Source organism: Ischnura elegans, chromosome 1 (genome assembly GCF_921293095.1).
Source record: "Ischnura elegans chromosome 1, ioIscEleg1.1, whole genome shotgun sequence".
NCBI classification, from domain to species: Eukaryota; Metazoa; Arthropoda; class Insecta; order Odonata; family Coenagrionidae; genus Ischnura; species Ischnura elegans.
Window position 1 is genome coordinate 77646104 of NC_060246.1, and position 13038 is coordinate 77659141.

Here is a 13038-nt window from a genome sequence, read left to right on the forward strand (position 1 = left end):
GAATTTTTGAGGGCGCTCGGGCCCCCTCAGGCCCCATAGAGTCAGCGCCACTGGCCGTATATCGCCATCAACTCTTAATTTCCACATGACTCGGAGCCTCACGTTCGGCGGTTTTTGAAGCTGACGCGGAAGATAGCTGTGTCCAGTGTCTCACCCAAAGCTATGGACACTCCTTCTCTCGCCACCCGCCCACTTAGGCGGCTTGCGTGTTCATATATATCCTAACTTACTAACTGTAGAAGGAAAGCGAACTCACCCTGAGTAGTTGCGGCAGCGTCTCCTTGCCGTACTCCTCGATCATGCCGTTGGTGGCGCCCAGCTGCTGGACGTATGCGTTGTGCGCCTCCACGTAGGCAGAGAGCGACGCGGCCGTGGGCGAAGCCGCGCACGCTGCGTACGCCGCCTTGTAATCCTGGCGACACTGCAAAGACACAATACATTCATTTGAGTTCTACGACATGCAGTCCGTTGGAAAGCTTACACAGTAAAGTGAAGAGATAAGTAACAACATTATCATTTTAAACGTAAACGTCCAAAATATACTAACACAAAAATAGTTCTCAGTGAGATATCATATCGATGGCTAAGTTCTAAGAACACGTATCTCAAGAATAGCAAATTTTCAGGGGAGCAAAAAAACGATTAATTTACTTTACTTGTACACTGAAATTACAAACTAAAAGTTTATAAAACTGAAAAAGAAGCATTCACTTGCAAACACAAGAGTTGATTTTTGCTTGTATTTTATTTTTTTAATGTTATTACACTTCGTTTAAGATACCCGTCACAAACCGGTCGAATTTGAGATACGTGATCTTAGAACTGAGCCATCGATATGCAGGTTTATTGACAGATGCCTATATAAATACATTTATTCAAATCCTTGGAAATGCTGACCCTTGAAATATTTAGAAGTGAAATAAATAAGAAAAATTAAGCAGAACAAAAAAACAGCATGAATATTCAATTTTTTCACTGAAAAGGGAGTGCGAAGGGATATCACAGAATAATAATAGCTATATCTAAAATTTTCGGTGAGCTTGAAAAATTATTCTCTTCTTATAATTTGACACATTGTTCCATCACTCAAGTAATTCTTATATTTCCCCGAAGATCATTTATTATTCTTAAAAAGGATATATATATCCATTACTTCGCGCAAAAGGTAGGCGTATATGATTAGTAATACGATATTCGATTAGGTAATGGTCATACGGTAAAATAACGTGATAATTAGATCATGTTAGCATCTATTTTTTCCTAAATTCTACAACAAAGTGATTTTACTGAGTTCAATTTTTACAGGAAAATCAAATTAATTACTTGATGAAAAGCATTTTTGTTTACATTGTTAAGCATAAAATTTAATACTTATCTCCTTGGAAGGAAATTCTCAATTAATATATTTTTAATGCATTAGCAGGATTACTTTCACAGCCATGGGAATAATGATTAAATGAGCAGAGTGCATTCATACCGTATTGCATAGATTAATAATTTCTTCTTTGCTGCAAATAATACTATTTCTATCTCTTTCTTGATTTCTTTAATGGCCTGATTAAAAACTTAAAAAATGAGGGATAAAAAAATTGAAAGGTGCAGCTTATGAACCAATAACTGGTACATCACGAATAAAAATAATTGCACAACCAGTTGAAATTTAATTAGATTTATAAAATGAAAAATCAATGTTTAAAAAGCAAAAAAAAATGCAAAGACTATATCGCCAACAGTCACACAAGATTTCTAAGAAATAAAAGAAGATCTTCATTATCTTTAACTTCTGGTTGATTGCCTTCGTTAGTCATAATGATTTCTTTTTTCAATATTGTGCCCATCGAACTCGAGGAAGGTCAGAGCTCACCTTTCCTCGTGACATCGAAGACAACCCATTCAAGCAAAAATCGTAGATTTATCATGTATAATTTATCTTTACCCTTTAAGTGCAAAAACCGTTAAAATATCATGTTTCGGGAAAAATCATCAAGACGGAAATTCATACAGACAATTTTAGATAAAACGGGTTTTACAGCAATATGCTTCAACGAGAGAAAGTTATGTGCTTTTATCTCGAATCTGTTATAACAATACGCTCAATTTATCGAATCTGTTACAACATACGGGTCGCTAAAATAGGTTTAGCCATGTTTTTCAAGAACAAACACAATTTTAAATAAGAAGTTTTCAATAAAATTAAATATGAAAATTCACTTAAAAAACAGACTCGTAGCAATAAAAACACATAGCAAAAAATATGTTTAAACAATGGCCTACACGTCACGTAGGGGATAATATATCCGCGAGGAAGAAAACCTAAAATTGATAACGGAATAAGTTGTAGTGGGACTATGCCGTAGCAAAAAATGAATAGGTCTTATTAAAGCAATTAGTTTCCATCATTAAAGCAGCTCATTCAATTTTTCAATGATGCGAAGGAGGCAGGTGAGCTTCGCTAATTAGCCACGAGCGGCGCCTCGACCCATAGCGGGTTTCTTCTTCCGATCGTCAAACTTCCATGAAAGTCTAATTGAAGCTCGAGAGCGCACATCTGCCGACGACAACTGTTCCAAGGTGTTTTTCCCAGATCCAAACCAACTTAGCTACCAATAGGCTCTTATCTTTGAATTTCAATTAGAAATCTGAAGCTTGTTCATAAAATTTCTTTCCCAAAATTATCGGAAAAAATGTTTAAAACTATAAAAGGATGGAGTTGAAGTATAATGAAGCATGAGGTAGCCTTTCAATTGCAGTAAACCGCTCATATTCATAAGTATGAATATTGTAATGAACATTCTCACTTCCTTGTGACCCCACCTTAAACGCAAGCACACTGTAGCGATGATATGAGCGCAGTTAAATAATGTAAATTGGTAAACTTAGTACCTGTAATGCATGCTGCGATATGCATTTTGGAAAATATCTATAAATGACTCACGTACATTAGTAATAGGAAGGAAAGAAATTGGAAGATGCTATTTGAGCAACTAACTTCCAGCATTAGACTCGCCTTATTTGATCCCCAGAGTGACCGCACTCCCCCCCCCCTCCCACAAAATATAAAAACACAATCACTTTGCTTTATGAAAGAAAACAAAATACAAAAAATCATGAATTTACGAAAGATTTCTTAGAAAAATGAAGCTTTTAATGTATTATGAAAAGTTTTAAAATTAGTTTGAATTACTTTGTACCCTGTTTTTCAAAACATTTACCCCCTGATTTTGGACCCCCCCTCCGAACAAAATTCCTGGCTATCCCACTAGCCTCACTTAATTCTAATCTATCCGTAATTTATATTTTCAAATAAATATATCTAGTATTTAGCCATTGTACGTCGATGAATGACTTTATCCTGATCTAATTTTAATTTACGGTATGCTACATGACCCCACGACAAGATATTATTAACGACAACTGCATGGATGCATGAAAACCTCGGTCAGAAATATTATTGATCAGTGGTGTCAAGTCGGCAAAAGTTCTTTAACCTGAAACTCCATTTAAATATGCCTGATAATTTTATCTTTCTGATTTAGTATTTAGATACCACTTCATTGAAGTATTTGCTTCTTTCGTTGGATTATAAGTTGTAGTGAGATCGTATTTGTGTTCTTCGTCTCAGAGTAACCCTGTCATACGTTAGGTCACATGTCATTTTATTTCCCTCGAAGTAATTTAGCTCTCTCTTGCTCCTGTCATAACCTGACAAAAATAAATTTTTTTAAGCAGTCGCAAACTTTGAATTGTTAAACCCCTCGAGGAGCCGAAAATGTAAAACATTAAATTGTGGTTTCATCGATAAAAATATCCGATTTTATCTACATATTTACAATCGACATAATGCCAAGACAATTTAAGCATGAGTAATTCACCATATCTTCGTTCTAGTGTTAACAACTTCGTTCTTGTGTTCTGTTTTTTCCGCATGATTGTATCTGACTTTGCGAGTTTTTAATTGCTCATTTTATTTGCCCCTTATTATTTTATTTGCTTCTCACTTGTGTAAAGATCTAACCCCGCCCGTTCTCGCGCCACTGGTCTATGATTCGCTAGAAAAGTGAGAAAAACACAAGGTTGTCCATAGTCAATCACCTAGAGCTGGTAAAAAAGGAACAGTGACCATTATAGAGGGATTTTACGAATGATTTCTCCCCTCCATTCACTGATATCTTTTCTCATTGCTACAGGTCAAACTAACCCCAGAGTCCTAATTTGACCTACGATTTCAATCAGTCAACAACATTGTGGGGGACCAACCTTTTGCAGCACCTCTTCAGTCTTTGAGAGGATAGTCTCGAAGCTCTCCCGATGGGTGAACACTTTCCTCGCCTGAATCTTCCGGTGGAAGGTCTTCTCGAGCAGCGGGCGAGCCACCTGGCGGCCGAGAACGGAAGCGATATCCGAGTGCGCCTGGGAGTCCACCTCGACCTCGGCGAGGAGCGTCTCCCACGCCGTGAACACAGTGCTTTGGCACGCTGGCCTGGATGGATGAAAGAAAGAGATACAAGACATATAAGAATTAATTTCTCAAACAAAAAGGACTCGTACTAAATAACTCAACTTTACTTCAACCACATAACTCAACATTTTTCACACTGACTACTTTTGTCTATTTGTCAGTTCCTGAAACGAACATGTAATAAAAATACCTTATGTGCTCTTATTTACCTCTTCTTGTATCTTTATTTCGTCACATGATATGTTTTTCTGACACGTGTAATATTTAATGATATATATTTATGATGCATAAAATATAAATATTTGGTGTGACTAGCATTTTTTAAATTTAAGATTTGAAAAAAGTAGAGCATGATAGCTTCTATACTGGTATTTCAACCACTTGAGCTACCTAAATCTACTTCAACTTTAAAAAAATTAAGTACTACATTTAAGAAATTTGAAGTGATAAATAAATAATTATTATTTTTTCTTGAGTGAAGAATCGACTGCTGCAAAATAACTTAAATAGACTACCCTATCTGAAAAAAGTATAAATTAATCTCCGACATAAATTTCACGATTGATAAACAGTCTGAACTCCGATTGCAGTAATATTTCACTGGTAGGACAAGAGGTTAAATTGTCAAGTTGAATTGTTGTGACCGAGGTTTCAGCGTAAGAACGCGAATTAACGAAGATTCTAATACACGTCCTAAAAATTCCAACAATAAGGAGTAAACAATAAAAGAGTGTACAAAATTCATCTAAATAATAAAATCTCTACATAAGCTCTTCCCATAAGATCGAGAGAAAATTTTAATTGAAAAGAAAGAAAATGAGGCCATACAAATAAGAGGACATAAAAAATCAATGCGCTACAATTACTATAAATCAAATTTAGGGACTATTAGATTTCATTTAAGCAAAATGTACAACCAACGACGTCGTATAGGTACATAACTTCATAATAAATCTCATAGGAATAATTAAATCAGAATTAATGCTCTGAATGGGACAAAATTAAAGATCACGGTTCCACCGAAGTTTTCTTTACTTTAAAAAATCCACCTTCAAACCACTAAATAGCCAAATTCGAGCTTAATTTAAGAGTTCGTTTCAATATAATTATTTCACTCCCATTTCAATTCCATTCAATATAAGCGAACAATAGTGAGGTTATTGCTGGCGCATAGAGTGGAAAGTCGCCTGCTTATTTCTAAGTTCTCTGCCTAGCAGCCTAAAAAGCTTTCAGCCCCAAAATAAGTTTCCCAAAATTCTTAATCCGTCGGTCCAGAGTCAAATAACATAATTTTAAGGTTTCAAAAATATTTTCATATTATTTTGATTTCAATAAAAACGAAATTAAGGAAAAAATCACAAGCTCGTGCGTGAATTAATTACGACCACATGCCCTAAATTTTTGGCTATTAAGGAGCGAGAATGAATTCAACTGAAGCTTTACCTAGATAATATTTCGCAATAAATTCATAGGCCTCTCGCGAGCATGATCTATCCACCCATTAAGTCTTTGCCGTATCTAATAACATTATTCTTATTTATGATACTACTCTCGGCTCCTTCATTATGTTGCATAAAGACAAAGCATTCATCAAAAGCCATCCAGCCATCACTGACCACAGAATATTACATGCATTTAATCTTGGCTATGCTGTGGCAAATAAATTACTGAAAATGACGACAGACATAACTGTTTTCGTGAATCAAGTAAGTGAAAAGTTAGAATCACTTTTCAAATGATTTTGAGATGATAAAAATTATGAAATAAACTGCCGGCATTGATGAAAAAATGCTCAATTTTTTATATGCACTTCCCTAAAAATTACTGGAGGATGCACCACGGAATATTATGCTAAAGGGTCCCAAATTTGTCACCGATGTATTTAAAACTCTGGCTAGCATAAAATCGGGCCTGCCATTATTGAAAAGACTGAGTATTTGCGAAATTAACTCTGTTTCCTGGAGATTTTCAGGGTCAAGGCTAGATTCATTCACTGGAATATTAAATTTATGACAGCAAAACAATGGAAGCTATCGTACAACAGAAAATGGCTGTCCTCTTCATCTGATTCCCACTGAATCTGCGAAGGCCAATTGACCACTTTACCTTTAATTCCCTCACTTTGAGGGGGAAGTTCATGCTATTTGAAAGAGATAATTGAACCAATTTCGTACAATGAGACATACGGACCAAAATGAAGTTAGCACGTGTAACGCCCACGGCCTTTTGACGAATTAAGTGATGCAGCGCGCAATTCTACATTGCAATACGAATAAAACAATTTTATTTACCCTAAATGTGAAGCCTATGCAGAGAAATGCTAATGTGCATTTTCAATGCTTTTATTTTCAGAAATATGATTGCCTCTACATAGCATCGAGAAATATTAATAACAGTTGCCTCACCAACAAGACTAACCCGCCACACAATGTAAAATTATACACAACGTTTAATTAGTTTTAATATATATTTATTAGGATTTTGTTTGCCTGCAGCACTTGCTCTGGGCCTCTTTGATTCTGAATGTCCTACAGGCAAGCTAAATGCTGCCAATTAGAAGAGCATGTAATGAAAATTCAACTCTGACTGAACAAAATAAAAGCATGCAAACATAATTTGAAAATAAAAATATGAAGTACGAATATTTCGGAGATAGAATTGAATGAACTAAATAAGCCCTAATATTTATATTATATTTAAGATAAAATAAAATATAAAGGATAAATGAAGAAAAATATTTCATTCGATGCATTTTATTGTTTATTTGGACATTCTAAAATGCTTTGGTAATATCCGTTAACAACACTAAGTCAATCTATTCAATCATTAATTTATTTCTCATCAGATATTCTGCCACGATAATGAACAAGAACTTTAATGTTTCTCAATTCGAATATAGATTTAGATTAGGGTAGAACCCACTCTAGATTGACTCATAGGCATGATATGTTCAAAATTTAAGGGAAGGAGAGCCAACTCCTTTTCACGGTCCATCTCCAAAGAAACATTTTGGGTTGGCCGAAAGCTGTTCCTCAGAGCTTTAACTCGGGAAACTTATGCTTTTCCAAATAAGCAACCCTCTCCCAAATAAACTGAATACGTAGGTAAGAATCAAGAATTAGCATCATGATTACCGATTACAGAATAAATTACTTTTTCATTCAAATTGGCGTGCTTCGAATATTCACTATGTGAAATAAGCCAGATGCAGGGAAATATTCGGCTGTTTTAATATTTTAATTATATTAACAGGATAGTATATAGTCAAGTTAAAATTTTGTGAACGAAGCTTTAGCGTAATATCACTAATTAATTATGTTTATTATACATAGCACGAAAACAATTGCCCTGAAGAGATATTTTCCTCAAAAATGTTCCAATTACTACACGGAATTGTGCATTTCAAATAAATTCCAATATAATATTTTATACTTCATACTAATGGAAAAAATAAACGGCGTACAGACGTTTCATTTGAAATATTTCCTAATGAAAACGATAAAAAAATATATAACCTTAGTTCTCACTTTAGCCGCCATGAAAGAGGACAAATGAGTTGAAATTCTCCAACAAAATGTTTTCATTGAGAATAAAAGAGTATCAGAACGGATTCTTGGAGCAATGCGATGAATTTTAAGCACGATACTTGTATCCAGCACTTTGTGTGCAGAACTTTCCTTGGTTCTACTGGGTTGGACGGATTTGCTACGGGCAGAAAATAGAAGTGGGCAAGGCCACAGCCGAAACTTGCTGACGAGGGTAAATCCCAGTTACGTGGCTCTTAGCAGAGGGATGCAAAGGCTGAGAGCAGCCTGAGGATGTGAGGCTAATGGGATGAGGTTTAATTCAAGTTACGCCGACACGGAACTGCCGGATGATATCCGAATTCCGCCTGCTTCTCCCAGCCTCGTTTGGGCTACCTTGAATCTAACCTTGGGTCATGAAACATACTTCTCAAAAAAAGGAATATTTTTCCGAGAAAAGTAAAACATCAGTAAAATATTAGCGATGTAAAATGCAGCATAATTAGCTATTATAAGGTACATAATTTGTTAAAAGGGTGACAATATGGGGAATACCTAGAACATATATGCAGCGAGCGTATGGGATCCGGTGCAGATAGACTTAATCCGCGAAATGAATATAATACAAAGGAAGGCTGCGCGTTTCGTCAAAAACTGCTACGGGCGTACCGACCGTGTTACCCAGATGTTAAGCGAATTAGGCTGGGAGCCGCTGGAGACTCGGAGGCTGCGCGGTAGGGTTAGATTGTTTGAACAATTGAGAATGGATATCTTTAAGAGCGACACAGAGAACATAATATTAGAGCCACACTATATTTCCAGGTCCAATAGAAGCGATACATTAAGAGAGATGTTTTGCCGAACGGATAGATATGGGAATTCATTTTTCCCCCGAACCATAAAGGACTTTAATAAACACTAGTCCCAGCTTCGTTAGAGCACTTCATTTTTTTTTTGCTATAAACGGCTGGTGTCCTAATACACCCTACCACACGCCTTTTAGGCAGCTTGCGGGGTATTATGTGGATGTATATAGAGGAAGAGTATAGATAATTCTCGGAAACCGTGGGTTCTATGGCAATCTGATAAAGATATCATTCACCCATGGAGTTGAGACATTCATGGTCCAGGAAGGTATAATTCCAGAAAGAAAACCCTTTAAATTTCTGATCTGTGTAAATACCTTAAGATGGAAACAGTTCGCAGAACCGCAAGTAATTAAGGATCAAACCTAATTAAGCCTGACATTAGTTTAACGCAGCTCCACATTCCGCTCATTCTCATATATTCTAACCTTTTGATAATTGCGTTTTTCCTTTCATTTATATCCATAATTATTTGTTCTATAATGAAACTCATTCTGGGCCTTCCTTTGAATTTCTTCCCATCCACTTTCCCTCCAATGATTATCTTCACCAGGCCGTCATTTCTATTACTGCAACGTGTTAAATTTCCCCGTCTTCTCTTCTAGATTTTAGGAGGCTTACATTTCCTCTTACTTTTCTTAAAACTTCTTCACTGTCCAATTAAAACGCCAAAAACTTTACGACAGCAAAATTTGTGGAAAAACTCAACTCAAAGATATTTCTAGAGAGAGATGAAGAAATAACATTTCCAGTGTCCGAAATTAGACCAACCCCTGATTTTATGGGATTAAAAGCAATTCATGACTCTGGAATTAATTACGTTGGACGCCTTATGATGGGGCAGATTTCTAATTGTTTACTCCCACGGACCGCTAAGAGGAGAGCATAGCATGGGGACGTTTACGGCAATAAGTTTAATGAATCAACTCCTGTAAGCGTCAGATACACGCGCCCGCGAGTATATAGCCAGTGCACGCTGGTGGCTTTTAGCCGCACTCAAATATTTTTGGTTTTCCTAAATATACATAAAAATTTACGTTATTTTAACACATTTGGATAACTTCTAACAATTAAAAGCATTTTCAATATTTTTTAACAAAAATAAAGCATACTATAATGCACATTTCTCGATAAATACCTTGAATAATTTTTCTTAAGGAATTGCAGTCAATAATGTTCTTGGTTGAGGAAAAAGCACAGAAATAGAATACCATAGTGTACCACCAGTGATCTATGCGCATTAAACGCGCTATTTCGAATTTTAAAAAAATGCGGCTAAATCCCTGCTTAGAGTGTAACTAAGGGTTAAGATAGGTTCTCCCTTCGCAAAGATAAAAATTAATTCCGACGAAAATACGGAAAATAAAATGTAACTCTATAATTGCCATCCCTCCGTTAATTGTAATCTGCAAAGGGTAACAGAGAAGCAAACAGGCAAACAGTCAATGCTGATGGTAACTACTGCATGAACAGCTGAAAACTGGACACAATGCTTGCTTTTCCGCACTATGGTTCTTTAACTGTATATGCAATGTATTTTACGATTCATTGGAAGCGAAGTAACATTTTTTTGTTCTTAACGTTTATTTGGAAATTTATTAGAAACGATAATCATTTTTTGAGTGTAGAACGCAGCACCAAATTACCGATTTTCAAAACTACAACCTCGATTATAGGATCAGTGGATTTGACCAATTACTTAAAGTTAAACTGCATACACAAATATAATTTCCATCCCATATCCATTATGTTGTTTCTCTTTGCTGCTTTTTACACTTTTCCTTTGTCTTTCTCCCCCTTAGCTCCAATAAGGATGGGAGTATATTTTTTTTAAAGCTATATACGTGGAAGAAAGCAATGATGAAATACTCACCGCTCTTTTCTAAGCTCGGCATTTCTTTTTCGAAAACCCTCGACGAGGCGCTGAAGTTCCTCCGCGTGAGCCTCGTAGACCTGAGACAGCTGTTGCGTGAAGTCCGAAACTGGAAAGAAGCAAAGCACATGGGTTAGTAAACTATCAGCGAGACTATTTGAGGAGTGCACGAGAATTATGCACCTTCTATAACACTAATAGGGAACTTTGCACACGTTGAGCATGTTTAGAATATTGCTGCAAATGAATCGCAATTACATAAGCATGGTTCAATCATTAGAAGATATATGTCAATCATTATGTATGAAGAACATAAGAGTAAATACAAAAAGCACCAAGATACGCGAAAATATGTAAATTGAGTAGAACCCAGAAGCATTGAGTGTATCAAACCAACAATATATCGTAACTCCATTGGCATACCATCATTTACAGAGTATCAATTACGGTGAAATTGTCTTGCCACGACACATTAGTATCATTAAAAAAGATTGAATATCTGAATCAAATGTGTCATGACTTAGAATCATAAAATGTATGGACATTGAACCAGTGGTTACAAATCCAAAATTTCCTACCCCCAATTTTTGCAGCAAAATTAACAAAAAACAACTTATAGAATACAAAAATAAAAACTACTGTCTGTATAATTCATGAAATTCATCGCGTAATCACAGCTGTCGCAGGGTAAAATATAATAATAAGTTGCATTAAATCTCCACCCATTCCAATATATCATCACCCAAGAGTATCGATATTGACCCCGCATAAATTTATTAACAATTGAGAGAAATTTGTATCATACTATCTAATTATGTATGAAAGCAGCAACTCAAAATGTACAATGGAAGAGAGAAAAAAGAATTCAGAGGGAAAATAGAACTTCAAAAATTCATGCGGTGGTTTCCGGCGAACTCTCACCTCGCGTCGTTGGCATATGCAATTTCAACGCATCGTGGACACACTGTGAAATGCAAAGCAGGAATAACCACATTTCCACCCTTCCTCTACCCTCAGCCACCCACTGCCATAGCGCCAGCAAAAACGTAATTTTAGATTTAATTAGCGGGAAGCAACTCACGTTCGTGAATGTTGGCTTCCTTTCTCCACACTCTCATCCCAAATTTTATCACAATCACTGAAATATTCAATGCAGAACTCTCTAAGTGCACAGGTACAAGGACAAGGGCCATGGCATTTTCCATATGATATTATATGAAAAGAAAAAAAAATATTCTTCAGACAGCTCAAAATTACACATTTCTGTACCTTTCGAACCAATTTCTTACATAGACAAACCTTACATTAACATGGTATAAACAGGTAAAATGGATTCAATTGATGATTGTAGCAAATATGCAACTAATACTGGTATCGTTTTCACGAAAAATTGCAAGTGAGACGCATATCACTCGATAAAATGTGATAGCAGTTAAATTGACCGACTACTCAATATATTTTTATCTGTGAGATAATATAAATGCATAGTGTGTACTCCAAAACTCAGTTTCATTGGCATTTATTGCGCTGCAATTATAAGAGCTGCGAAAAAACCGAAAGGCAAAACTAACAATGTAGCCCTCAATATATTTGCCTTTGTGATGAGATATGAAGCATTGATGATGACAGCAGCAGAAAAATAAATGAGGGAAGATTTCGCAATATGTTGCTACAGATCGTGCATCGTGTGAGTCATGTGGACATTCTAAAAACAGTAGGAGAGAAGGGAAGTCTTTTGAAAACGTTGGGTAGGGGACAGGTCAATTAAATCTGCCAATTCATGGGATGGTCTAACGAAAATATCGTTGAAGGTAAGATGCAAGGAAATAACGGCAGAGGTTAAGGGAATAGATTTTAAGGTTAACGGATGAGATACATAAAGTAGGTGATGAAGGATGTAAAGGAGAATTATGTAGGTGTTAGAAGATTATCTGATGGGAGAATGGAAAGAGAACAAGTATTCGGATTTATGAATGTTTGTGATGCAGGTAAAATCACTACCTACTTGAAAAAAACTCAACGAAAATAATTTTTCAACCTCGGTCGCATCGGCAGCGTTCAAAAATCACCCTTTGTCCCGTTCATATTCTAAGGCTGGATATATAATCCATTTCTAACAAAAAATATTTTTTCTGGCGATAACTATAGGTCATGAAATACAATAATGATGAAATTAAGGATCAGTTGAAAGCTGTTAAAAATCAACTACCAGCTATATCTATAACGGACTGTAATGAAATATATTTGGCCACAAATTTGAAATTTATAGAATTCGATCTCTTGATAAATGAGACATGCCACGGGACAGTACCGGGG

The 13038-nt window shown here is 35.9% G+C and overlaps 1 protein-coding gene across 1 annotated transcript in view; it reads right to left on the reverse strand.

Annotated features, from left to right (window-relative positions):
• Window positions 1-11659, reverse strand: part of LOC124154843 (pneumococcal serine-rich repeat protein) — a 353437-nt gene extending 341778 nt beyond the window's left edge. The window contains exons 1-4 of the mRNA XM_046528677.1: window positions 11644-11659; window positions 10723-10831; window positions 4258-4480; window positions 257-421 (exon numbers count right to left, since the gene is read on the reverse strand). Of these exons, the coding sequence (XP_046384633.1) occupies window positions 257-421; window positions 4258-4480; window positions 10723-10831; window positions 11644-11659 (513 nt within the window). The remainder of the gene's footprint in view (window positions 1-256; window positions 422-4257; window positions 4481-10722; window positions 10832-11643) is intronic.
• Between the last annotated feature and the right edge of the window lie 1379 nt (window positions 11660-13038).